The 26,386-nt window shown below is 53.9% G+C and overlaps 1 protein-coding gene across 7 annotated transcripts in view; it reads right to left on the reverse strand.

Annotated features, from left to right (window-relative positions):
• TEP1 (telomerase associated protein 1) overlaps positions 1 to 26,386 on the reverse strand; it is a 55,751-nt gene that overhangs the window by 4,806 nt on the left and 24,559 nt on the right. For 6 of the 7 annotated variants that reach the window (XM_044422359.1, XM_044422357.1, XM_044422358.1 and 3 more), the window contains 31 exons: positions 25,946 to 26,089; positions 25,684 to 25,860; positions 25,411 to 25,531; positions 24,443 to 24,567; positions 23,300 to 23,416; positions 23,068 to 23,206; positions 21,869 to 22,060; positions 20,775 to 20,965; positions 19,990 to 20,143; positions 18,839 to 19,018; positions 17,798 to 17,890; positions 17,578 to 17,710; positions 17,165 to 17,315; positions 15,974 to 16,113; positions 15,442 to 15,521; positions 13,644 to 13,758; positions 13,149 to 13,374; positions 12,945 to 13,062; positions 12,354 to 12,478; positions 11,627 to 11,726; positions 11,152 to 11,307; positions 10,806 to 11,015; positions 9,855 to 10,008; positions 8,964 to 9,179; positions 8,438 to 8,601; positions 7,874 to 7,990; positions 6,763 to 6,870; positions 5,145 to 5,271; positions 3,687 to 3,754; positions 2,511 to 2,643; positions 1,374 to 1,504 (listed from right to left, as the gene is read on the reverse strand). In XM_044422359.1, coding sequence (XP_044278294.1) covers positions 1,374 to 1,504; positions 2,511 to 2,643; positions 3,687 to 3,754; positions 5,145 to 5,271; positions 6,763 to 6,870; positions 7,874 to 7,990; positions 8,438 to 8,601; positions 8,964 to 9,179; positions 9,855 to 10,008; positions 10,806 to 11,015; positions 11,152 to 11,307; positions 11,627 to 11,726; positions 12,354 to 12,478; positions 12,945 to 13,062; positions 13,149 to 13,374; positions 13,644 to 13,758; positions 15,442 to 15,521; positions 15,974 to 16,113; positions 17,165 to 17,315; positions 17,578 to 17,710; positions 17,798 to 17,890; positions 18,839 to 19,018; positions 19,990 to 20,143; positions 20,775 to 20,965; positions 21,869 to 22,060; positions 23,068 to 23,206; positions 23,300 to 23,416; positions 24,443 to 24,567; positions 25,411 to 25,531; positions 25,684 to 25,860; positions 25,946 to 26,089 — 4,405 coding nt within the window. The remainder of the gene's footprint in view (positions 1 to 1,373; positions 1,505 to 2,510; positions 2,644 to 3,686; positions 3,755 to 5,144; positions 5,272 to 6,762; positions 6,871 to 7,873; positions 7,991 to 8,437; positions 8,602 to 8,963; positions 9,180 to 9,854; positions 10,009 to 10,805; positions 11,016 to 11,151; positions 11,308 to 11,626; positions 11,727 to 12,353; positions 12,479 to 12,944; positions 13,063 to 13,148; positions 13,375 to 13,643; positions 13,759 to 15,441; positions 15,522 to 15,973; positions 16,114 to 17,164; positions 17,316 to 17,577; positions 17,711 to 17,797; positions 17,891 to 18,838; positions 19,019 to 19,989; positions 20,144 to 20,774; positions 20,966 to 21,868; positions 22,061 to 23,067; positions 23,207 to 23,299; positions 23,417 to 24,442; positions 24,568 to 25,410; positions 25,532 to 25,683; positions 25,861 to 25,945; positions 26,090 to 26,386) is intronic. The other variant, XM_044422361.1, reaches the window with a different exon arrangement.

Consider the following 26,386-nt stretch of genomic DNA (forward strand, 5'->3'; position numbering starts at 1 on the left):
AACTGCCTCCCACGAGAAACCTCCAAGCAAGGCATGGGCTCAGCAGCACTCTCCCATCCATGTACCCCAGCCACCGGTGCACAAGGGCATCCTGGGGGCTGCACACAGCCACCGGAACCAGCAGCCCCATCCTCGTGCAATCCCCATTTCAGGCCAACCAAGCTGGTAGCCATCTTGCAGCAGCAGCTTCCACAATTCAGCTACGTCTTGGGTGCTTTTTTTTCCGTACCGGGACTCTTCCATAATACAGCCTCAGCATTATGGGGGGGGGGGCATTGTCTCACTTTTATCTACACCCCCATCATCTCTACCCTTACTGCCTTTATCTTCCTAAGCTAAACTGTGCTAGAGTTTGTAACCTTTCTTTGGCTGAGTCCAGCCTCTTGGTTGCTGTCCTTTTCTCCACTTTCTCCTGCATTACAGCGTCTGTTTTTGGTGTGGTAACCAGAACAAACCCCGTCTTTCAAGGATGGTCATACCAGGGCTATTTGGGTTGGTTAGCAAGTTCACAGTTTTGGTGCTGACTTACAAAAACGAAGTAACTTAGGGACTGCCTCCCTTTGTGGACACTCAGTCCACCGGAGTGATCTTGAGAGGCCTTGGAAGCCAGAGTGACCAGGAGCTATTGGAACAGTCCTTCTCCGCAGCAGTGGCTGGCCAGCAACCCATGTGGTTCGGGAGACAGAAAATGTAGCCGGTTTCACGCCCCTCTGGAAAACGCCCTTGTTCCCACAAGCGTTCCCTGGGTTGTGACTGGCTATGATAAGGGCTGTTGCACTCCCTTCTTCTTCCATGCCAGCTATTTAAGGGCCATACTGCATTTTTATTTATTACATGCATACCCCACTTTTTCTCCTGTCGAGGAACTCAAGGTGCTGCTTCACACCATTTGCCATCCAAGTCCCACAGCAGCTTGGGCTGAGAGGCAGGGCCTGGCCCAGCGTTGCCCTGTTGGCTCCATGGCGGAGCAGGGACTAGAGCCCGGGTCCAGCGCTCCTCACCACACCAGCACAGTGGCTCTCAGAGGAGGAAACGCCTCCTTGTGAGGAAGCCGTGGCAGTCGGCATCCACGTGCAGCCCGCCTCCGACAGCAGGCCCGGGCCGCTCCAGTTAGGAGAGGAGTCACGACACCCTGGCTGCCCTGCTTCTACAAACCCAGTGCTAAGCTGCAGTATATACACTTCCCACTTAGCTCTGGTTCTTTATAGCGCTTTGTGCACAAATGGCTCATCTCCTGACCAATCACTCTTCCTGGCTTGCAGTCCTGATTCGGACCCTCCAAGTGTCCCTCTTTTGGTCGCGGATGGTGGATGATGGGAGCTAGGGACCACATATTTGGAGGGCCGCTGCCAGCACCTTACACAACCAATTACCTTGGCCCTGGCTTTGTTCCAGAGCAGGAGGTCTCCATACTTCCCACCAGATGCCGCAAATTCCCCGTCTGGAGACCAGGCCAAAGCTGTGACGGCCCCGCCATGAGGAGGAAGGTATTCTGTGTCGCCTGCTGGAGACAAGGAGAAGCTGCTCGGCAGGCTGGCCAAGCACAGGAGAAGCCGTGTGCCGTTTCCAAAACTCCCCAAATGTGGGTGCAGTCAGGGCTGGGTCAGGGAAAAGGGCTGGAGCCTGGATTTTCGTGGCTCAGGGAGTAAAGCCTAGTGAGCCACGGGGCAGGCCTGTCTTTTTCTCTTAACAGTCCCTGGCTCCGAGGCAATCCAGTTTATCCATTGAAACTCCAAGGTAGCGTTCCCCTTAAGCCGAGGAAGCAGCCGACGGAGCCTTCCCATTTTTAAGGTAGTCATAGCAAGCAGTGCCCGACAGTCAAGGCAGAGCAGATCTGGTTGGGAGGCAGGAAAAGGGAAATGAACGAAAGGTGGGGGGAAACAGCTGTAGGGTGTTTTTCATCCCAGCCCCTACACAGTGTAATCCAGATGTGGAAAACAATCCCCATCATCCCTGGACACTGGCCAGTCTAACCGGGGCCAAATGGAGTTGCACTCCAACTCATCTATATGGCAGCACATTACAGAAGTCAGCTTTCAACAGATCAATCCTCTAGAAACGATTGTAAGATACTAATGCAGAATTGCCTTCAAATTAAAAATACTGCATCTTTCAGCCCACAGGATGGACTCCTATTGAAGGAGCTCTTGGGGCGAGGACAGAGGGGAAGGCTGCATCCCAGCAGTGGGCAGAAGTTGCCAGCACAGCTCTTATTGCTAATCACTGAGCCTTAAGAGACATTTCAACCTTTTAGAGTCTGGGAAAACACCACGCAACCGCTGGAATTATTAGTGGCTGAGAGAAAACAGGCAGGGGAAAGAGAGGTGGCCTCGGGCCTCAGGGCAGCCCTACACAGCCTGATTCGGCCCGCAGGCCTGAGCTTCTGTGCTCCACTCCAGATTCTTCAAGCAAACAAACTTAGCCACACAGGGCTCCCAGTTCGTGCCCCCAGCCCAGCCCAGCCCCCTGCCTGGTCTGAACCGGAAGCACACGAAGAGGCAGCCACCAACCCTCCGCCTCCTCCTTGGGAAGGGGCCACACTCGGACCGTCTTGTCTTCGGATACGGTAAGGAACGACGTTGGCAAAGCGGCAGCCCCACGGACGGCACCGCAGTGGCCGGGAAGGACCTGGGGCTGCTCCATCTGAGAAGAACACAAACAGAGAGATGAGTGTAACCCACAGGGATGTGAGCAGGGAGTGTTGCGTCTGGGTTTGTGTGTGTCACATTCAGGTCGAAGAAGCCACAAGACACCAGCAGACTGATTTTCATAAGCGGAGCAACGTAAGGCGCGAAGGTGGGGTGGACAGGTGGTCACCTTGTCTGGACACACTTGCGTAAGAGAGAAGGTATTTGGAACCATGCGATGAGCACAAGGGAGGAGGATGAGTAGGTGGCAGACTGGGATGGAGAGGCACCAGCTGGCCTGAAAGACAGCTGGGCATTTTTGCCGGGGGATTTAATGCCACTGAATCGCTTCCTTTTCTTTCTGGCTGGCAAGTTCCTGGTGCAGCTGGAGCATCGCAGAGAGACTTTCTCTGGGGTGGGGGGAGTTAACCCTTCACAGCTCCAATTCCACCCCCACAAAAAAAGTTGCCTTCTATATTTTTATTGATTGCATTTACACCCCACCTTTTTCCTTTTGCAAGGAACCCAACCTGGGTCACATGATCCTCCTCTTCCTCATTTTATTTTCACAATAATCCTGCGAGGTAAATTACGCTGAGAGTGAGCAAGTGGCCTGAAGTTAGCTAGCGAGCTCTGGGCCACGCAGGGGCTAGAACCCGGGTCTTCCAAGTCCCAGTGCAGTGTTCTAACAACTACACAACCCTGACCGTTAATATGGCAATTAAGCTTCAAAACCTCCCTACTACTTGCACAAATGGGCACTCAGCTCTCTGGAGAACAGATTCAGGGCTCTAGGAAGCATTTTGGGCCAAGTCCTTTTCCCCTCGCTGAGCAATGATCCTGTCCAGACATTTAGTAATGCACCATAAACGCATTCACGTTAGCCATGGTGAATTCCATGGCTGTTCTGCATGACCAAGGAGGAGTAAAGCCCTCTGGGAAATGGCATTTTTTAACAACATTATGGAGCCTTGCAGAAAACAGACGACCCAACTGGACTGTGCATTTCAGGCGTGTTTGGTCTGGAGGGTCCAATCAACTCCACTTCCCCCCTCTTACCATCAGGGGCATCCAAAGTTTCACTGTGCCATCACCCCCACACACCGCCAACAGAAATTCTTTCTGCCCTGCCAAAGGAAAATAAAGGAGACCAGGTTAGCAACAGAGCACTTAACTGGAAGGAGAGGAGGGAAGAGATAAAGCTGCTGGGCTGCTTTGAGTCGGAGGATTCCCACCCCCAATTTAAAAGGTGCTAGCGCCCACTACTTATGACAAATCTGCTTGTTTCAACTTTGCCTTAATTTTGGCTATTTCCACATTCACAGAAAGCTTCCAGATTACATAGCAACTGAAAAAGGGCAAACTTTCCAAGAGCGGAATTCTCTAGAGCCCAGCAAGTGCCATGATCCGGGACTCCAGCTCTCATCCCAGAGCACGAGGCCCCTGAGCCAATGAAGTAAGGCGAGGGCTATGCCTCGGAAGGGAATTATGAGGCTCCCCCGGGACTCAATCCCCCAAGAAGGGTCCAGGAACCAGCTCCAATGGGGAGGTCTCCAACCACACAAATTCCACTCCTGTGCCGTAGCAAATAGATGCCACTGAAAAACAGGGCCTTTAGGAGAGGCAGCGCTAACCAGCCTCAAGAAAGCCATTTGTCATTAGGGAGGTGATGCTCACTAGCCTAAAGAGCCCAAAACCATACTTAAGACTCATTTGCAATTCACTGCTTGTTGACTTCCAGCCCTGCTATCACTCTGAGTTCTCCAAGAAGCTGCTCAATTTCCTGACTTTTTTCTTTTTATTTATTTATTTTGAAACTTGACTTTGACTTGGCTGGAATCCTCCACACCTGCCTTGCCCTAAGGATTCTGTGGAAAACCAGAACCCCTACTGGCCGATGGGTCATGTGGTCGGCATGACTAAACACCGAAGTGCACGAAACGCCTTTACCTTCCCAAGGAAGTAGCACTTTTTTATCTACTTGCATTTGCATGCTTTCAAACTGCAAGGTTGGCAGGAGCTGGGATGGAGCAACGGGAACTCACCCCGTTGTGCAGATTCGAACTGGCGACCTTTCAATCAACCAGCCCAGCAGCACAGCGGTTTAAACCACTGCGCCACCAGCATCCCTATGTGCATCTCCTGCTCCTCTACAGGGTGATTAATCCAGAATGGAGTAACCCAGGACCTCACGTTTCCCTTGGAATATTTACATGTAAAAATTAATGCATGCCAAAACAGCTTAGCTCTAAGGTTTTGCAAGAGCTGCTTCTAAGACCTCAAAAGGGGGGGGGGAAACACCTCAATAGCATTGCTCAGGCTAAGGGTATCTTAATGTGAATGTTAACCATACAAAGCACTTCTTTTAAATTAATGCATATATCAAATATATCCCCAGATACATTGGGATGTGTCTGCAATCACAGGTCATGTAACACAGACAGGAATTTCACAGTTTGTTCCCCTCTCCCAAATCTCCCTCCAAGATGCCCCGTTTTACATGGCAAAGTATCTTACGTGGGTCTTGGAAGCCTGCACAGTAAGTGGCCCCACCAGGGTGAGCCAAGAACCGGGTCTTCTCGATTCCCTGTAGGTCCCACATCGCCAGCATCCCATCTCTGGCCATGGCGATCACGTGCGCCTTCTGCCACATCAGCCAAAAAAGCAACCGTCAGAGGGCCGAGCCAAGACTGGTCGGGTACAGGGGAGCGTGAGAAGGGCTGCATGCTCTTGGGTTAAAGGCCGGAGTGCCAAGGAAACTACGGCAGGCAGGGGAGAGAGTCTAGGGGAAGGCACCTAGGGAATGGCTTAGGGCCTGGTTACCTAAGGAGCGTCTGCTTCCATATGTGCCCACCCACCCCGTAAGATCTGGGGCAGACTCCCTTCTCCAGGTGCCCTCCCTGAAGGAGATTAGGAGGGTGACTACCTGGAGAAGGGCCTTCTCTGCGGTGGCACCCCAATTGTGGAATTTGCTCTCCAGAAAGGTTCTCCTGGTGTCATCACTTTATTCTTTTCAGCACCAGGCCAAAACCTTTTAATTTTCCCAATGTTTTACGAGTAAGACCTGACTGTTTTAATTGGGGTTTTATTATTAGCTAAATTTTAGGATGCAGTGTTTTTTAAAAAATTACATTTTGTATTGTTAAACCATCCCATGACTTTGGTATTGGGGTGGTCTACAAAAGTTTTAAATAAAATAAATAGTATTTATTATATTTAGCTTATATTCTTTTCGGTGCCAGGTTAAAACCTTTTTATTTAATCGTCATTTTAAAAATTAGCATTTTTAGTCGTTCACAGTCACTTCTGATTTATTTGTCTGGGTTTATAGTAATTTTATTGTATTGTTTTATTGTTTGTATGGCAATTGGTTTTAACCTTGTAAGTCGTCCTGAGACATGATAGTGAAGAACGGCACAGAAATCTTTTCAATAAAATAAAAAATAAATTAAATAAAATAATTAAAAGTCAAGAAGCAAATGATCTGCCTAAAATGCGAGAGCAGCCAGGTGCAGGCTGAGAGTCCCCAAGGGCCTCTGCAGTTCACAGGGTCGGGTCAAAGCAGATGCGAAGACACATTTAACTTTGTCTTCCAGCAGCAAGCAGTTTTGCTGCAAGCGGCATCCGCTATGGAGGTCTTGAAATTCTTGGCACCCAGAGGGGGTGTATTTTGTATTTCCCAATACAAAAAGCAGCTTCCAAGGAGGGATCTTCCCTATAGAGGGAGCAGGGGAAGGATGCGTTAAAACTGCCCCCCATGCCAGGAATGGTTCTGCTAATCACCTGCCCCCACTTCTTACTGCACACTTTTTGCATATTGTTCACAACATTTAAATACAAAGGCACCTTTTTAATTTCATGTCAAGTTTGGCTCTCTGGTGCTATTTTGGGTATTCGAGGCGCTTCATGCAGGCTGAGGACAGTTTGTCGTGGCTTGCTTATTTATTTATTTAAAACATTTCTATGCCGCCCCCATCGCAACAAAGCCTCGGGGCGGCTCACAAAAAATTCCAAAGTTCCTCGCCGTAGAGCCAATCTGGTGGTCTTTTCCCCCAGACCTGTGCTTTCATTTCCAAAAATGTCCCATGCCAGCCCAGGAAAGCATGAAAGGATCCTCCCTCTGCTCCTCCCTTACCGCCACGATGACGCTGCAGACTGGGCGTTGATGGCCCAGGAATTCCTGCAACCGCTGGCCAGTGCTGGGGTCCCAGAGACAAACAGTCGCATCGTTGGAGGCAGAGAGCTGTTTGAAGACCAATCGGGAGGCAGTTAGCAGCAGTGGGGGGCAGGACCGCGTGTGCAGGCACGGGGGGGGGGGATCTGAAATGCCAGCGCGGCCTTCCCCCAGTTGGCACCCCACATCTCTCCCCGCCAGTTTTGGAAAGCCGCAGTAAGTTGCTTCCCATCTGGGGTAGACAGGAGAGATCAGAGTCATGTACACACATGCTAGGACAACGCATACACCAGCCGCAAAAAGCCAGGCCATCTCAAGGCAGCTGCCAAGGCCCCAAAACCCTGGGGAGGATGGAGAGGTGATGCTGAGACCTGCGCTGGGCTCCTCTTTCCAAGGGCAAAATAATATCCTGTTTCAGGGCTCTGCTCTGCTGGACCTCACTGCCACATCTGTGCCCCACACGGCTTCCAGCATGGCATCACTCAGAGGCATTGTGGGAAATTGAGGGAACAATTCCCAGCAACCCCTGCCCCTTGGTACTGGATGGGGGGCTGTGGTCTACCCCTGGGCAAGCCCACCAGGTCCCACTTGCACGAGAGGGAGCCCCACTAGCAGGTGCTCTGATCAGTGCCCCTCAAACCGACGTCCAGCCCTGGGCAAAAGTCCCATCACCCAGTAGCCAGCAGATACGGACTCCCCACCTTGGGTTGCCAAATCCATCCTCTTGCTGGCAGCTTCCAGCCACATGCTTGCCCCTTCTCACTCCTTGCACAGGACGGACAGTAATGAGGGCAGGGAAAGCTCATCCCACCAGCACTGTTGGAGGATGGCTTCATTTTTCCTTCTCCCTCCCTGGCCCTACTTCCTTGTGTGCTGTGTCTCTATTTAGAGTGTCTCTTGCCATCTGCAAGCCAGGACGGTTCTATTATAGGTATGCTCCAGAGCAGCACACAAATGCATCCAGGAAAGGAATAAAGAAACAGTCCCCCTTTGGTGGCAGGGAGGAGAGCTGGCTTTTCCCTTTCCCTGCTGCTTGGAGAGCCCACCCGCTTCACACAGTCCCCAGACTCACCACCAGCGGGCCAGCCCAGGCACAGTCGGCGATCCAGTCCCTGTGGCAGTAACGCAGGGAACGCATGAGGGAGGGAGCGTTCTGGGACGGGTTCCTGACATCCCAAAGCAGCAAGTCCTGAGAAGCAGGAAGACATTGGAAGAAACCCTTCATTTGTTAGGGGACAACCATCTCACTCCCCTGCACCAGCCGTTTTCAGCATTTCTTCCCCCATTCAGGAACATGGTTGTCATTTTCACCATTGCACTGTTCTTTAAAAGAAATCGGGTGGGATTACGGTTATTTTTGTCCACCACCGTGGCTGGCTTTAAAGCAGCAACAGAGAAATATGGCCATCCACAACGTTCCCAGGCCGGCTCATCTGGCAAGGACACCCTGCTCAACGCAGCGCAAGAGGGGCCAGGCTGTTCCCCCCCCAAGACGCTGCTTAGTCCAATGCGTGACGGGGCGCGAAGCCAGCTCTCCCGCAGCTGCACCTTGCCCCGGCCACGGCGGGGAAGCCCTCCTCCAAAGAAGCACGCCCGCTTGCACGCCCGCCCGCCTGCTGGCCGCCGTCTGCCTCACCTTGTCTTTGCCTCCGGTGGCAAGGTGGCACCCATCGAGGCTGAAGGCGCAGCAGAGCAGCCCGGCCTTGTGACCGCGGAGCACCGCGAGGGGCTCGTCGCTCGCACTCAGGGCAGGGCCTGGCCGCAGCGTCTGCGGAAGCCACAACCGGACCGTGAAATCCTCTGGGGGGGGGGGGAACAAGTGGGGGTAAATATACATGCTTGCATGTATCAGGCAGAGGAAAAACAGACAGGCCTCAGGAGCACCAGCAGGTGGCAGGTGCACCCCAGCACCGTCTTCAAGGGGGGCTGAAGTTGCGTGCAACCCGGCCGACGGCTTTTCTCACCGCTCCCCTGACCAGCAACCATCTGGCAAGCCTTTTTAAGGGTTTAAGTCAAAGTGAAAGCTGCTCCTCCTCCTCCTCTCACCCCATGGGTCCTACATTCCACCTCGGACGCATTGCCTCTTTCTCCCAAATGTGCAGTGGGATTCTGCAATCGGACCAAAGCATGCCGTGGGCACCTGGGGGAATTTTCCAAGTCACCTGAGACCGAGGCCACCAGCCTCTGGGAGACGGCGAGGCCGGTCACTGCTCCTTCGTGGCCAGGCACTTCACGGAGGCAGGGGGGACGATGCTGCGAGGTGTCCCACACACACAGGGACCCGTCGTTCCGGCCCCCGATCAGGAAGATGTTGTCCAGCCAGGCCAGGCTGCGAACAGCCACCCCGCCAGCTTGGCACTGCTTCTGGCCAAACCCCTCTGCAAGGAAGAGCACACGGAGAAATCTCAGGAGCCCTCCAGGCCAGGACCCCACCTGGGGCCTCTCACAGCCCGTTCTGACCCACACACCAACCTCTGCTCCATCCCCTAGTGGGACCCACTAGGAAACCCACTTTCTCTACACATGCGTTTTTCTCTTTTGTAGGGCAACCACAAGCAAGAAAGGTCAGAGTCCCTGCATCCTTTATTAATGGTGCAGAAGTTGATTAACTTAGTATCATTTTGATTCCTGTTCCTGAAGATCTCAGGAGTGGCACACACTGAAAGCAGTACCACAGTATCACAGATAATGAACCCTAAAACTTCAGTCCCAGCACCACTGAAATGCATCGCCACCAGGACTTTATTTAATTTGTTTCTCAGTCTGAAATTGGTTTGTCATGCCTGGTTAAAGTCTTATCTAAACAAGACTCTGACTGCAAAATGGACGGTCAAAGGCAGACTTCCAGACCAGAGGCAATGTCCAGAGTTGAGCAATCAAAGCCCGGTCCATTCCAGGCATTTGAAGTTCAGAAAGAACTCTTTGGAGGAACTGTGGCATTGCAACAAGAAACAGAAACGGTGCTTTGCAAGAAATGTGCGAGGGCGCTCCTGGCCACCGTGTTTTTACGGTGCAAAAGCCTCGCACTGATATACAAACAGCCAACCACTTACCCCAAGGGTGGCTGTAGATCCGGACGTCATCCGGGTGACGCCCCACAGCCAAGCGACTGCCATCAAGACTCGGCACGGCGCACGTGGCCGGGGAGGGAGCCTTGGATCCCAAAGTGCTCTGGAGCTGCCCCAGGTGGCCGACCCAGAGCTGGACCTGAGATCCGGGACACACAACACGCCATCAGAGCAGAGCGCAACATGCTCACACACATCACATCAAACACGTGGCCAGAGGAGGTTGTATGGCTGGGTTCAGACGACACGAGCAGCCCCTGGTGCTGCCAGAACCTGTGCCCAGCCCTTCAGTGTAGGCTGCTGAGCAGCCCGAGCCCACTCTCTGCCCTTTTCCCAGCCCACCACTCTCGGGTAGTTTCCAGCTTCCGTGCAGCTTTTTTCCCCCACACCCAAAGGCAAAATGCTCCTCCGACTGCTGGTGAGAGCTCCAAGCAAAATTATGCCGGTACCAGAGCCCAGCTCCCCTTTTGCCTTCAGACCACCCGCCACCGGAAAGCTCATCACGAGATCTCTCTGCAGGGGCTTGCACCTCTTTGCCTTTAGCAGCCCCCACTGCTGGAATCGGGACCCTCAAACTTCTCTGAAAGTGAAGTGGGACAAAACGTGTCCCACACCCGATGTATAAAAAGAGAGGTACAAAGGCTGAGCCCCAGCTTGGCCTTTTTACAACCAGCAGGACTCACAATCTGGCCAGCACCAAAGCCAAAACACTGTCTCTCTGGCCAGCAGACTTGTGCTGGCAGCACTGGTGTTGCACTTTGCTCCAGTTAGATCATGCGGGACAAGCCAGAAGCTGGTTTTTCCCAAAATGCAGACCAATTCATCAGCTCGAGGGTGGACAGATTTCCGTTATGGCCCCCACAAAGCTCAGGCCTTCACATGCATCTCCCAACATCCCACCGAACCTCAAGCTTGAAGACGACAATAAAAAAGCACCTTGCAGTCTTCTCCCGTGGTGAGAAGTTTTCCTCCTGGGAGGAACAGAGCGGTGGAGACACAGCCCGAGTGGGCCGAGAAGGTGCCCAAGACAACGGCATCCTGCCATGACCAGAGGCTGACGGATCCAGTCAGGGATCCGGCAGCCAAAACGTTCCCAGCCGAATTGAAGGAAATGGAACGGACGGCGCTGCTGTGGTCTCTCAGAACCTGGTATGTGGAGACTTGAGTCAAGAAAACGGCACAGTTCTGTCGGGGGTACCTATCGGTCCAGCTGAAAGCCGCTTTGCATGGCTCTGGCCCTCCCCCAAACCTGCCCCACCCACCGTGTCTCCCCTCTCCTCACCGAGATCACCCTCATATCATCCACATCCAAGATGGTCACGGTTTTGTCCCACCCTCCAAAAGCCACCAGTGGCCTCTTGTGGTGAAAGGTCACACAGTTCAGCGGGCACAAGCAATCGCGCTCACGAGTCAACGCACCGCTGGCAGATTCCCAGAACTGCAAAAATAAAAATTGCAAAAGGGGTTTTTGCTACGCTTGCCCCCCTCATCCTCGCCCCCCTCCCCCCTCCCCACCATGCAACCCTCTAAAGCTGCTCATGAATAGCTGCTTGCGAGTTTAGACCAGGGCGGGCAAACTCCAGGTTTCTGGGGGTCCAAAACGGTTTGTGAGCTCTGCTGCCTACTGTTCACCCCAAAATTAGAACTGCCAACACTTCCTGCACCGATTTTGCCTCTGATGTGAGCTGCTGTTCCTTCCAGTCCTACAAAAGCTGGAGCAGCAATGCATTAGAAGGGAGGGAGGAAGAGGAGAGTACCTTGAGAAGGCCATCCAGTGACACAGTAGCGAGTAGTCTGCGATTCAAGAGGATGGAGCAGTCTGTGATCTGGGCCTTGTGAGCCTCTTTACCCATGAGCCTTGAAGAAAATGTGGAGAGAAATAGGTGATCTAAGATGGCACCCAGACGGAGACAGCCCAAGAGCATGGCATCAGAAGCGGGAGGAGAGCACCAGAAAAACAAGGGGCCATCACTCCATGACGGAGCCTCTACGTGGCCCTGCTGAAGGGCCCAGATTCGATCCGCAGCACCTCAAGGTAAAGCAGGAAAGATGGCTGCCTGAAACCTGGAGAGCCTCTGCCAGTCAGTGCCGACAATATTGGGCTACATGGACCGGTGGGCTGACTCCACCAAAAGGCAGCTTCCTAGGTTTAAAAGCAACCTTTAGAGTGCCTGGGGAGACACACTGGTTTAAAATCCCACTAAATATCGCTGTTCAGTATCGCTTGCTCTACTCCATCTCACAAGCATGTTACGAGGACAAGGAGAGGCGGTCTACCTTGAACTCCTCTGGGGAAAAAGTGGGACTTACATACAAACGACGACAACATCATAAAGAACGCAACTCCCCCCATGGTTCTACGGAGGACACCAAACCTTTCCTCAGGCCTGGCTGCTGCCCAGCGTGGTCCACTTTGTCTCAGGCGGCTTGGCCCCTTTGGCCTGTGCCGGGGGCTGACCCAACCCCCCAGGCCTGGCCCGTTACCTGCATCCTTCCTTCAGACTCCAGACTTCCAGGTGCCCAGTGAAGGCCCCGAGACAGACAGTGGTCTCCGACAAGAACGCACAGGTCGAGATGCCATCACAGCCGCTCAGCAGTGACTTCAGTTCCTGGATATTTGGGCGGTTGCAGGGGGAGAGGCAGAACACATCAGACCTGTTGCCATGAGGGCCTGATGTTCCCCAGCTCCACTTCCAACCGTGGCCATTTCGGCCTGGCCACTCCTGGCCAGTACTGGAGGGCACTGGCCAGGGTTGGGACAAAGCCCAGCAGCACCCGTCCCTCCAAGCATTCCCCAGCGCCCCCTTGGGCTCATCCGGGTCTTCCAGAGCAAGCTGAGCCGAAAAGAAGCCTCCACAACCGGCAACCTTCTAGCAGCCGCATGGGATCCCTCCTCTCCTGGAGAGCCACTCACCGGCACCCTTCCCCGGCACCGGGTGCAACTGCCTGAATGTAATGCAGGGGAGGGAGACCCCAGCGCAGCATGTGAGACTCAAGGCCAGGCAAGCAACGTGGGCTGGAGGCCAAGGGATTCAAGATTCCTCACACGCCCCGAGGACGGATAAGCCACTGTACCTGCCCAGTCTCCGCATCCAAGAGGTGCAGCGTCCCCTCCGCAGTGCCCACGGAGGCCAGCTTCCCTGACGGGGCCACCGAGATGCAGGAAGGTGTGGCGGGCAGTGGCAGGACAAGGCTGGGGGGCAAGAGAAACCAAGTGAGTTGCGTGGGGAAGGGCAGGACGGCGGCAACGGGGGCACAAGGCCGTCTTTGCAGAACTACCTCTTGGCCTTCTGGACTGTCTGGGGTTTGTTGATCCACTTCAGGAAACGGATCCCACTCCCACAGAGGGCAGCCCGAGCCTGTGAACAGAGGTCTGAAGAATCTGGTTCATTGGCCGCCTGCTGCAGAAGCAGCTGAGGATTCTGGGAAAGCAGCCCGATGTTTCTTTGCAGGAAGGCGTGGGAAATGGCAACGGCCTCATCATGCTCCAAACCAGCAGCAGCCTCTGCAGGGACAAAGAATCCCGGTCAGCAGAAACAGGCTGGACAAATTCACATTTTCAGTATGTTTTTCTAAATTCAGACCCAAAAGCACATCTCTCCCCCGCTTTCCATTCTGACCCACTGATTCTGATTCACCATCAGAATCCAGCTGCAGAATTCCCATTTCAGCAGTCTCCAAAAACTAGGCTTTCCCCGCTTCCAGGCCAGCTGGGGACAGACACCATGCAAGCTGCTATCCCCACTCCAGCCACCAGGGGCAGCAGAGGCTCACCATAGAGTGTGTAGGCCTCGGACAGGCAGTGGAGGAGTCCCAGACGGACGTGAGTGCTCAGGACCTTCAGGTTGGTCAGGAAAGAAGCCAGCATGCTGAACTGGCCACTGTGGACCTGATGGAGGAAAGAGTTACCATGAAGAAGGCACCTGCAGAAAGCCTGACTTCTAGGTAGTGGGCTAAGTCCAACTGGAAAACTTGGGGTGTTGAACGACTGGCGGCTCTTGGGTCAAGTTCAGTTCTAAAGAAGCACTTGGGGGCTGCATTCCAGTAGTGGGCAGGGCTAAAGGCAAGGGGGTGGGGCCTAATGCCAGCACAGACAAGCCCCAGTTGGTGGTTAGAGTGCTGACCTGGAGCCCTGGGTGATCTGGGTTCTCATTCCCGCTTGGCCATGGGTGACTTGGGGTTGGTCACTCACCAACCTACCTCACAGGGCTGTTGTTGTGTGGATAAGAATGGAGCAGAGCAAGCTGCTTTGGCTTCCTCAAAAAAGCAAAGAAGGTAGGATAGGAACGCAACATAATTGTCACAGTAATTTCTTGGGCCGCCAGATACCAGGCATTTTGACCTTTGAGAATTAGGGGATGGCGAAGGTTAACGGAAACCCATGAATGCTGGGAAACGAGCAAACAATGAACTGCTGGGGGGAAGGGGTGGGGCAGGGAAGAGGCTGTGGCCTTCTATGTAACCCCAGAGGCCCAGTTTGAGGCCCACGAGGGCCAAATTTGGCCCACGGGCCAGAGGAACAACACCCCTGTTCTAGAGCAAACCGACTGCAGTGTGTTTTCTGTGGAGCTGCCTTTGAAGGGGGCCTGGATGCCACAGTTGGGGGCAAAATACAGCCCCCCAGATACTGTTAGCAGCCGAGGATAGACACTCTGAAAATATGACTCCAGTTTTGACTCAGTCGCACTTACTGGCTGCCATCAGGCTTTGGGGCCTGATTCAGAGTGGTGCGCTGAACTTTTAAAGTCCTAAACGGCTTCTGACCATGTCATCTGGAGGATCGCCCCCACTCCTACTCTTGTCTGTCTGGTAAGATCTGCGGGAGGGGGGCGGGCTTCACATGTGCCTGCTGTCAAGCTTAGGTGGGGTGGCATCCACAAAAGTACCAGTTCCCCTTTACTCAGCACTGGTTAGACCTCATCTGGACAACAGCATCCAACTCTGGGCACCACCGTTTAAGAAAGATGCAGGCAGGCCAGAAAGGAGGAGGAGGGCAATGGGGACAATCCAGGGACTGGAGGCAAAGCCCGAGAAGGAGAGATGGAAAGAACTGGGCATGTTAAGCTTCAAGAAGAGTGAGCGGGGAGAGGATAGCACTCCGCAAAGACTTGAAGGGCTGTCACAAAGAGGAAGCTTAGGTTCTCTTCTCCATCATCCTGGGGTACAAGACATGGAAGAACAGGCTAAGTTACAGGAAGCCAGACTCCGGCGAGTTATCGAGAAAAGTTTCCTGAGTGTTGGAGCAGTACAACAACGGAACCAATGACCCAGGGCGGTTGTGGGCTCTCCCACATGAGGCATTTGGGATGCAACTGGGCAGCCATCTGAGAGGGATGGTTTAGACAGGAGTCCCGCACTGAGCCAGGTGTTGGGCCCATTGGCCTGATGGCCCCTTCCAACCCTACGATTCTATGAAAAGCCATACGGCCTTCTTAATGAGGAGCGCAAAACGGAGGAACTCCCCCGCAAATGACGTTCACCTGCTCTTTCTCTCCAGGCAAATCCTGACCCCGATGGACGTGCCCAGCCCTGCTTCCCAATGCGGGACTTGACAGCCCTTCTGATCGCTTACCAGGTGATAGGGAAGCTCTCTCAAGGCCTCTGCCTCGCAGTGCTGGAAGGCCCACGCGTCCGACTGCTTCCACCAGTGCGCTACAGGGGACAGAGCACGGAGAGAACGGGTCAGTCGGCACCACGACAAGTCACCCCATGAGACCACAACACCGCTCCCTCCAAGGGCACAATCAGCCTGCTGCCACCTAGAGGCTGGCCAGGGTGCTGCAGGGGCATCTATTTGATCGGCTCGTTGAATGCACAACAGAAGGCTGAAGGAGGCCGCAGGAAAGGATGCAGAGAGTTATGCTCTAAGCACAAAGATGCAGGCCAGAATATCTGCCTATCAAGCTCCTCCTGCCACTAACAAATCTTTGGAAGAGATTTTAGAATGGGGGAAACGGCATAAAAGCATACAATGATGAGTGGCTGGGAAGAACTAGGTGGGGCTGGGAGCAGGGAGGATGCCCGTCGGTCGGCCTGAGGAGGGCTAGATGTGGCCCCCGGCCGGAGGTTCCGCACCCCTCATGCTTCGCAGGGGGAGCAGTCACCTGCCAGGAGCACGTGTGCTGTGCGCTCCAGGCCTGGCTTTTTCCTGTAGCGCCGCTCTACCGCCGTCCTCAGCGGGGTGCCGCAGAGATGCAGCCGGGAGCCGGGGGCCTCCAGAGGGGACCCGCAGGCCAGGAGCAGGCTGTGGAGGAAGAGCAGAGAGGTCAGTCCCGTGCCTCCTTCGGAAAGCTGAAAGTCATTGCTCTCAGAACTACTGAAAGATATTTAGGGCTCAGTCTCCAGCCCATCCCACAGGGAAACATGTCTTTCTACCCACCGTGGCTTTTGGAGACACAGGCCCCAAGGCCACATGGAATGATGCTCACACCACCGCCTGGCATTGTGGGACACAAACACGGCAGCCGAGTGAAGCTGCTGCTTGGCCAGCAACCTGGCCAGATCTCCTGAACCCAGGCCGCAAGCAGCTGGGAAGCACGGAAGTACGTTATGAGGTAATGGGTGTGGTTATCCACACGGCCCAGGCCTGTCCACAGCTGTAAGCCAGGACTGTGGGGGTCGCGTGCCGCCAAGTCATCGCCAGCTTGTGGCAGCCCTCCTGGAACAGAAGCCCTCCTGACCATGACAGCCCGGCTCAGCTCTTGTAAACTCAAGGCTGCAGCCTCCTGGATGGAGCCAATCCGTCTCTGATTTTTCTTCTGCTGCCTTCCACTTTCCCTAGTGCAACTGTCTTCTCCGGGGAGTCCTGTCTTCTCATGATGTACCCAGAGAATGCCAGCCTCGGCTTGGTCATTCTTGCCTCTAGGAGAAGCTCTGGCTTGAGCTGGTCCAGCACCCGCTTGTTCATCTTGCTCCAAGTCCAGGTATTCACAAAGCCCTCCCCCCATTAGCCATGAGAACAACACAGAAGCGAAAGAGAAGCAGCCCATCCACAGCCACTGAATGATCACTGCCAGGGAACGAAATAGGGGAGACAGACGGGCCGCTGCCCTGCTTGTAGGCTCCCTAGCGGCCTTCTGCCTGGACCTTGTGGGACACAGGATGCTGGCCCAGACGGAGCTTGGGTCCAACCCAGCAGGGTTCTTCTAGTCTTTTCCAAGTGTTACTTTCTTCCCAGCCCCGTGTAACTTTTGGAAGCAGCTGGGTAGGAAAGGGCAAGCTATCACTCTGGGTGGGAAAGGGCTCACTCCACCTTCGCCTGGCAAGTCCTGAGGGTCCAGCCTCAAGCCACTCACCCCTTGAGGCTCCGCAGGAAGTCCAGGAAGGAGGCCATGGGGTAGCTTCCAGGGCAGCACCCGGCAACCATGGCTTCCTCCAAGGTGATGCCAGCCCCACGCAGCTCTTTCCAGGTGGCAAGGATGGCATGAAGGTCTCGTTCCATCAGCCCTGCATGGGGCCAAAACCGCAGGGTGATGAAAACACAACCACTCTGCCCCAGGCAGGCATCCCAGTCACCCGTCCCAAACCCAGTGCGGCCCAAGTGCATTGGACTTGAATCTGGGAATTGTCATCCAACACACCCAGGGATCATCGGGCTGGGGAAGGCTGGCCCAGGTCTCTCTCAAACCAGCAGCCTGGAGGGGAGGGGAGAACCTGCTGGCGGGTCGATCAGCAAGAATACCTCCCCCCCCCACCGGATTCAGCTCACCGTCTCTGCTGGCCCAGAGGACCATGAAGGCAACAGCGACCAGCTCCAGGCCGTAATCCTGCTCCAGGCACCCCAGCAGGTGCTGCAGCAGCAACGGCAGAGAGATGGGCAGCTTCTGGATCCTCTCGGAAAGCTGGGAGGAGGAACAGGGAGAGAGACTGAGGATCCAGCGCCACAAACACCTGAGCGATGGAGCTGCATCGTCTCCAGTCTTCCTCACCTGCTCATACAGGGCAAAGAGCCGCAGGTCCTGGGTCAGCAGAGTCAGATACAAAGGCTGGCGGGAGCCACGCTTCAGGAGCACGAGCCGCATCTGTAGAGAAGGAGCCGGTTCAAGAGAGCTGCGGATCCTTCAGCGCTTGGAGGGTTTATCAGGGATTAAAACGGGCCCTGCAAAGATTCCTCTCCCTGCCTGTCTCCATTGGAACAGCTTGAGGCAGAGAAAAAGGGAGCTGCAGGGACACCTAAAAGCTAGCACCTGTGGCATCCGTCACAAACACAGTTGCAGCTGTTGTACAGTGTTTAAAAAACATTTGGGCACATAATTTTTCCATTTCATGGAAAAAAACTGTTTTATTCTACCCTTGCTCTGAATAGCATGCCGGCTTCCTTTTTATGCTCACTGTAAGCCCTGTGAGGACAGAGAGGTTATACAGGTCATCTGATGAGCTTCATGAGCCAGCAGAGATTTGGAACCTAGCCCCCCTGCTTCTCTAGCCACTGTACCACACTGCCCCTGAAGAGGCCACCCATATCTTTGCCTTTTCCCCTCTGTTTCGTCAGCCAAAAATGCCAGAAGAACAACAAGAGAAATAGGAATCCCCTTCACAACCAGCCCAGGATCTGCACTCATGTATACACAACACTCAGAAAGCTTCAAACTATCGTGGTGTAAATTATGTAAATCAGCATGTATGTTTTTTCATGGGAAAGACTTAGGGTTCAAGTCCTGGATACCAGAAAAAGAACCCCTCTCTTTACTCCACCCTGGATCTGTCTTTCTCCTAGATCCATGCTATGAAGCGACTGTACATTCTCAATTCCTTGAGGACTGGTAATTTATGCAAAAGAGCAGCTGAACCGCTCTGGATGCACAACACGGCAATCAGTATTTTAACGTCACCCTAGTGCAAAATGAACAGGAAAACACAGAATGCACACCTACCGGCTTGCACTCTTCCGAGGGCCACGGAAGCGCTCGGCTGGACCCTCTCCTGCTGCTCCCCGTATCCCTGAAGAGAGGCCCTTCCCTGCTATTTACCTGGTTGTTGAAAGGAGACTCCTCCAGCTTTTTGCCGTACAAGGCCAGGTCCTTGCGGACCAGGACGACTCGGTCAGGGGGGTCCAGAGGCCCCAGGGGGATGGCGACCGCATCCGCCCGTCTCCTGAGGGACCCGAGGAGCTCGGATTCTGCAGAGACGCTGAGAACGAGGCTGACGCGCTGCAGGGGGGAGACAGACATGCAAGCACATGTGAGAGGGGACCTGGTCACACGACCCACCAGCCCACACTCAGGGTTACGCACGCGTCGAACTGCGGGTTGCTCCTGAATCCTGGATTGTTGTGATCTGAATCTAGCCATGCCAACAAGCCATATTTTGTTCCCCGTGAACAAGCTGCCGTTGGCAGCGCAACAACAAACCGTCTGTTTAAACCGTCTGCACGGTGAGTGATCCATGACTGTTAGCACTGCTGGGTTCACAGACACAACAATCCACCATGCAACAACAGCCCACAGTTTAACCTGTACTCAACCATGAACACTTGAACATGGGTGGTTGTGCTGGATGAACCCGGCCGCTGGGTACACATGTTGCAATCCATGTTTCTCCCTCCAAGCAGTACCAGTGTTTCTCTGCTTAATGATCTTTATTGTTGCACAAGCATCTCTGAACATACGCAAAGTGAAGTGCCGGACCCCTTCTACCGTTCCTTTCCCCAGGATCTCTTTATGAGTCCTTCCGTGTCTCAACCCCAGGGGAGGAGCGCTGTGAAAACGGGCACAACCTTCACTCCTCTCTTTGTGCCCCTAATTGGGCCTCCCTCCAGCGATGACAACGAGCGATCAGGTCTACTTCTCCAGGGCAAGAGAGTTCTTTGCCGTTAGACTTCCCATTTCGCCCTCTCCTCCCTCAGGCTGTAATTCCTCTACATACTCACACTCTGATCGCTCCACCAGCTCCCGGGCTAATCTCCCCCATGCTTCCTCCTGACGGGTCTCAGGCCCTTGAAACAGAGCTGGAGGCCACATTGCTTCAAAACTCACCCTCAAAATCAGAATCATCAGTACCACCAGCACGGGGAGTCTCCCACGAGCTCGCCTGAAGTTTGACAGGGTGCACGCGTGCACACGGCATGACAGGTAAAGAGGTTCCCCTGGGAACACGCACACAGGGGGCAGGTAAAGCTCACCTGAGGCAGCTGCTCAGGCATCCAATCAGAAACCAGCTGCCCACTGGGTCCATGGATAGAGTCGGCGCCGTCTATCAGGACCACCAGGAACTGCTGTCGCTTCAGTGTCTGGGCCACGGCGTACAGGAGGGACTTGAACTGGCTGACCAGCCCTCTGGAAGGAAACAGAGCAGCCTTTTCTTTCTTGCAAGAGCGCACGCGCGAAGCCAGAACCACCTCTTCTCATGTACAGATATGGCTCCCGAAAACAGGTGCAGCCACCTTCCAGTGGGAGCAAACCAGACCCGCGGCCAAAGCAGGGAAGACTCTTTGGCTAGCACGTCCAGCATCCCGGGTGCACACACGGCCTCCCTGCAGCACCTGTGCAACGGCTTCTAAGCAAGCAGGTGCTTCGTTTTGGATGACACACAGCTTCGAAATAGAAAGCTAAAGTGCGGAGTGGTCTCACCCAATACATGGGGAAGAGACAGCAGCAAGCGGCTGCTCCAAGCATGCGACCAGCTGCAACGAGAGCCTCTTTTGACAAGCCACTGAAGAACCCACTGAGAATTCAGTCAAATAATTCAAAACTGGTTGCATCCCTCTTCAGCCAAAGGAGAAAATTACTCCTTCCTTTCTGCTCACCTTACGCTGAAAAGGTCACATTTGGTTCTGTGGTACCGTCTCCCCCAACCAGGCACTTTGGACTACAACTTCCAGCCATGGTCATCCTGCCGTGGGCTGATGGAAGTTGTAGTCCAAAACAGAGGCACGCCAGCCCATCCGAAAGTGGCAACTGCGCCCACCTGTAGCTTCGGGGCAGGGGTGGGGGCTGCTGCACCAGGTTCCTCAGCAAGGCACAAAGGTGGCCCAGCACCACCTGGGCTTGGGCCTGATCGGGCCGGGCCCTGGTGAAGTGGGCCAGGACGTGGACACCTGCTGAGGGGTCGCCCCCATGAGGTGGGGTCTTCGTTCTGAGTTCCTGGGCGAGGGCCGCCTGAAGGAAAGAGAAATGGCGGGGAGTGTTGGTCACGATTCTGAGCCATCCCTTGGCAAGCCGGCGCAGAAACTAGAATCTGCCCACCCAGCCTCGTCTGCTGCCTTCGGGGGTGGAAAGCAACGCTTTCCCTATTATTATTGCTGATCGTACTCATCACAAACTTTGGTTTTCAGAAAAATGAATGCACTAAGGAGCAAAGGTGGCAAGTTCCTTTTTAAAAAGGAATCCACGCCTAGACTGCTCGAAGAATAGCTGCCCACAGTTGCCCCGAATCTCACCCACTGCTGCAGGGCCATTTGTCTCCCACAAAGGCTGGGAGGAACATTTGCAAAAATTTTTGAGATAAGGTGGGAAGAAAATTCTTATATTTGGCTTGGGAGGGGCAGTTACCCAATAGGTATGCAACAACAAAGAGTTGTAGCTAGCCTCTTAAAAAAAAAAACCAAAACCCTGCACTACCATTTTAATTGTCAGATGACGACATGCTTAATTATGAACAGCCCACCAAGAATAACTACCCTAATGGCCAGCAGGCGCCAGAGAAGCAGCAATGCCCCTTTCCGGAACAGACTACTCCATTCCCATCTGATTTTTGTACCCCTACCCCAAAATACACAGGCAGTCAGCAAACTACGGACACCAAGCGAGCTTGATCTTCAGTTGTGGGGGGGGGGGGGTCTCCCCCAACTTAGGGCCTATTTTCCGGCTAAAGACTGGGGTACTTATGCAAAACTCTGGGATTTCCCAGGCCATGAGCATGGATGGAGTCGCTCTGGCTAGAAAGGATCCACACTCAGAGAAACTGTTCTTAATTAGTGCCTAGGATTGCAAACCCGCCATCCAACCTCTCTCCTCCCCGCGGATCCTCCACTGCCTGTTCTTTCCTATCACGAAGCTCACCAAGAAGACGGTTTTCCCTTGACCAGGCTCGCCGTTCACCACATAGAGCCGGCCTCCTTGCAGCTGGGCCGCCGTGACCCGGAGAAGCTTTGCCCGGGCACAGAACCTCCTGTGCTGCAGCTCCTGGAAAGATTCCTGCAGCGCCTTTTCTTCCTGATCCTCTGAGTCATCTGTGGGCACGGAGCCACCCACCTGGTAAGCAGAGATAGTGAGAGTCCAGCAATAATGATCTGGGTTCCTCATTGCACCTCAAATGACATCGGCTCCATTAAAAGTGGCGCTCGAGTTTTTAGCTCGCAAAGTTCTTTCTCCATCCACCTCCCAGGAATCTTCAACCTATTTCTCCAACTGTTCATTGGACTGCTGGTTCTTGAATGTTTTGATACTATTATTATAGTATTGAAATGCTTTATTCGTTACTGTAAACAACCTGAGGGTATCTCTGGTTCAGGTGGGGTATAAATATGACAGACAGAGCGAGCAAGAGAGCTTTGCTTCAAGTTGAGGTGGACAGAGAAAATTTCATAAGCCAGAAGGATTGCCGAACAAGAATCAGGACAGATATTTGCTAAATAATCATTAATGCATCATCATAATCATTATCCTAATTATCATTATTATCATAAAATAGTTGGCCCTATTAATGGATTATACAACTGCTTTCGCTCCACATAATCTGTGTAGTTCGTTTAAGATATGCAGACAATTCTACCTCTTTCTCAGCGGCTGCCTTGGGACACACGGTCAGATGGAGCTCCTCTGCACAAGGCTACATCACTGACAAGGGACCGTTCACAAGCGTCCGCAGCATCAGGACAGAGGGCATCAGCAGGGACAGGGCCACCTGTACAGCCCATGTCCAAGGCCCAGGGACCCACTGGTTCTGCCTCTAACCCACCATGCTTTTAGCAGAAGGTCTGCATGAGGAGATGATGCATCCAGCTGGCTCCACACAATCAGGGCCTGGCTTAGGTGGGATTCCCAGCCCCAAGAAGGCTGTGCCCACATGGAGCATTCAGGCCTTCCAGATGTGTCAGGGAACCAAAGGTAGCAGGGGCCACGATGTCCGGGTCAGAGCCAGCAGGCATGGCTGCCGCACTCAGGAAATGCAGAAGACACCTGAAAATCCTGTCCCAACCATTACAGCTTTCTGCTCCCCACCCTGCAGGGAAAGAGCCCCATTTTAAAACTCCCTCGACCTTGCTTTTCTCAGCAGCAGCTTCAATGAAGTGGTGTCGGAGGCATTTCCACACATCCTCCAAGACCTTGTTGCCAAAATCCTCCAAGCCCTTAACGTACGGCCGGCCCTGGGCTACTCCACCCCAGGTACACGTGTACCTGTAAAACAAAAGGGGGGGGAGATTAAACTGCTCATCACAATCAGAACAGCCCAGCCGTCCCTGCTGCATTCCCCATGTTTCTTTGAGTCACCTCCCAAGGGAAGCCAGGCCTTCGTGCTGCGAAAGACGCTCCTTCAAGTCCACCATCCGGCGCTTGGCCTCCTCGGACTCTGCCAGGAAGTCTGCCCTCCACGTGTCTGGGATGGAGCTGGTGAGAAAGAAGCGGGGAGCAAGGAGGCAGCGGATTGAGAAGGCAAGCCCAGTTCCGCCAAAGGGAAGAATTACTTTCAAGATCTAGGTTTCTGCAGAACACAGAGGTCTTGACATCATTACGCTTTGGCCTATTTAAAATCTGTATGGAGCCAGAGTTTCTGGACAAGGAGCTGACGAGTATGCTCAGGACACCCAGCTCCGTTTCACTGTATCATCTCAACCAGGAAAGGCTGGGCGTGCCCTGAAGCACCACCTGCATAGAGTGATGGGAAAGGCTGGGGCCAAACGTGGCTCAGTCCATCCTCTAGCATCCACAGACTTCCTCTTGCGCTCAGGTGGTTCTAGAACACGAACCACGGCGAGAGGGAGCCTGCAAACACTCAGTCTCTGAGCCACCGGCAACCTCCTTGCCCATCACACCCAGAAAGGCTGCTGCACATGGCCGAAAATCGATGAGATCTACAGCGTGTGGGGCTCGGCTCCTGCGAATGCTGGTGTGCACCCGGGAACTCGGACTCAAGGCCGCAGTGACGCTGGGTCCAGGGAATCCCAGCCCCAAAATGGAGTTTGCACCCATCGCTAGGAATGGGAATCCAGACACGGCAGTGGAGGGCACCCAGGAGTGGGAACTGGGCAGGTGGGCTATTCCAGATGGGGGCAGCACTCCCTCGGAAAGAGCAGGCATGCAAGTTTGAGGGTGCTCACGGAGCCGCCGCCGTCGTCACCAGAGGCCAAAACGGCTTTGGTTGCCAGAAGCGGCTGTTCCCGGCTCCGACGGCTCATCAGCTGCTCCCTTTTCTGGACAGAAATAGCCTGGACGCACACATGGTGGTCTGCCCGCACACACCAGGTGCCGAAGACCTTGAGCAGGAGCGGGTCCCGCACCCCTCCTGCTTGAGGGGCCCCGTGGGCAGCTGCTTTGCCACCGTGTGAATGGAGTGCTGGACCCAATCAAGCACCGGCTGGATCCAGCATGGCTTTTCTTATGCCGACGGGCATCCTGTTCACGATAATGCAGCACCTGAGGAACTGTGGCTCTCGGAAATAGAAAAACGCCCGGGATCCTGCAGTGGGCTCTCCGCTACCCTCCAGGAACTGAACGCTCTCCATCTCCGTGATGGAGCGGCCGGCAGGATAGGACTTCACCTGCGGAGAAGAGGTACCAACGCCTTTCACTCCCACACAACTTTGGAAAACACCCCGGGGCTGTGGTCCCCACCTTTTGGGACCCATGGGGACACTGGGAATTTTTTGAAAGTCCTCTGGGCACCACCACAAAATAACAGGTGGATTGCTCTTTGGGTTGCATCCGCCTGCAAAGTCACTGGCCGAGTTGTATTCAGCAAACGCTTTTATTTCACAGCTATGACTTCCACTCCAGCAGACGTGTCTCTCTAACAAGAGACTGCCTAATTTGGCTAATTGTTGGCTGTGAGGGAAGGCTAATCCCGTTTCTAAATATACGTTCTGGCAATGCTTCTTTTTCAGAGGGGATTAATACACAGATAAACGCTGCACCAGAGCAGTCAGCATAAATAGCTTCTCTGTACCCTCAGGCCAGTTAGAAGCCTGCTATTACATCACTCACTTCCTACAATGCAGACCTTTCGGCACTTTCAATACGTGAATGACTGGTGCAGGGCACCATTTTTAAATGAACGCATATTTGGATGTTTAGTCTGCTTTAGTGGAAGCCTACATATAACCTCTAGAAAATGCATGCACTTTATATGCATCCATGGCTTCAGGGGCTCACAAGGCCATGCATGCACACTGGAAAAACAGGGAAAAATAAACATAAATTCTGGGACCCTTCCACAGGTGCTGCTGGAGGTGCCGCGGGGGAGCCTGTCATGGGAGAATAACTTTGCCTGAGGAGTCGTGAATGAAGGCTGCTCTTTTGTCTAAGCACAAAAACTATCACTTGGTACCTGCCTGTAACTGCCCCAGGAATCTAACAGAAATGGCAGCCAAGAGGCCTGCACTCACCCATTCATACTGGGGTTCCTCCGGCAAGCCATAATCTTTCGGGATGTGACCATAACGTTCGCTGAGGATCCCAATGAAGATCTGGCTCTTTGTGACTTCCGACAAGCAGAGTTCAAGTTCCCTAGAGAAAGAGGGAGAAGGCCCTCCATTGCGCTGACCTGCACTTGATCTTCAGCTTCTTTTCAGCCCTGAAGGGCGTATCCCTGCACCCTCCCATCACCAAAACAGCTCTCTTCACTGAGTCCCAGCCAGCATGGCTTCCCCGCTCCGTACTTGTTGCTTCGGCTCTCGTGTTCTGTGATTCCCCAGCGCAGGTCGATGTCTTCCACGGCCAGGCAGAACTGGGCCGCCCGTGAGCGAAGCTCGGGGAAGACGGAGCGGATCAGCAGGTCGCGCTCACCATGCATGTCCCGGAAGGTGGAGGAGACAAACACCCTCACAGAGCGCCACCTGAGGGGAAAAGCCAAAGTCAAAACACAAAGCCCCATAGTGGGTCGGGTCCACGTCTGTTCTGCCTAATTTCCGCCAGCATCACCTGTTTTGGGGGGCAGGTGTCAGGGTTACAGCCCCTGTTTCTGGCTTGGCCATCACTGCCCCCTGCTGCCTGGGCACGCCGTAGATCTCATCGATTTTCTCAACATGCTCGAGGAAGTGGGAGCTGCCACGTTCAGCCATGAATCTACCAAAGGATGAAGAGGTTAGCTTAGCAGCTTCCCTGGAACACCCACACACACACACGCCCCTCCAAGGACAGCTGCCTCCTCTGGGGCCTCCATTCCAATGTTGTCAAAGAGTTTTTCCCACTGCTGTGCTCATCAGAAGAAATCTCCTTTTTCTCTTCGCTGTCCGTTGCAAAAACCATCTCCAGCTACCCAGTTAAAGGGATTGTAGGCTGGGATTGTGGGTCCCAAGGATGGCCTGAAGGTATGTGAGTCATGCACCCTGCCGAAACTAAGCAAGCCCGGGGCCGGCCTGA

Source organism: Varanus komodoensis, unplaced genomic scaffold, assembly GCF_004798865.1.
Source record: "Varanus komodoensis strain SLA01 unplaced genomic scaffold, ASM479886v1 scaffold126, whole genome shotgun sequence".
Lineage (NCBI taxonomy): Eukaryota > Metazoa > Chordata > Lepidosauria > Squamata > Varanidae > Varanus > Varanus komodoensis.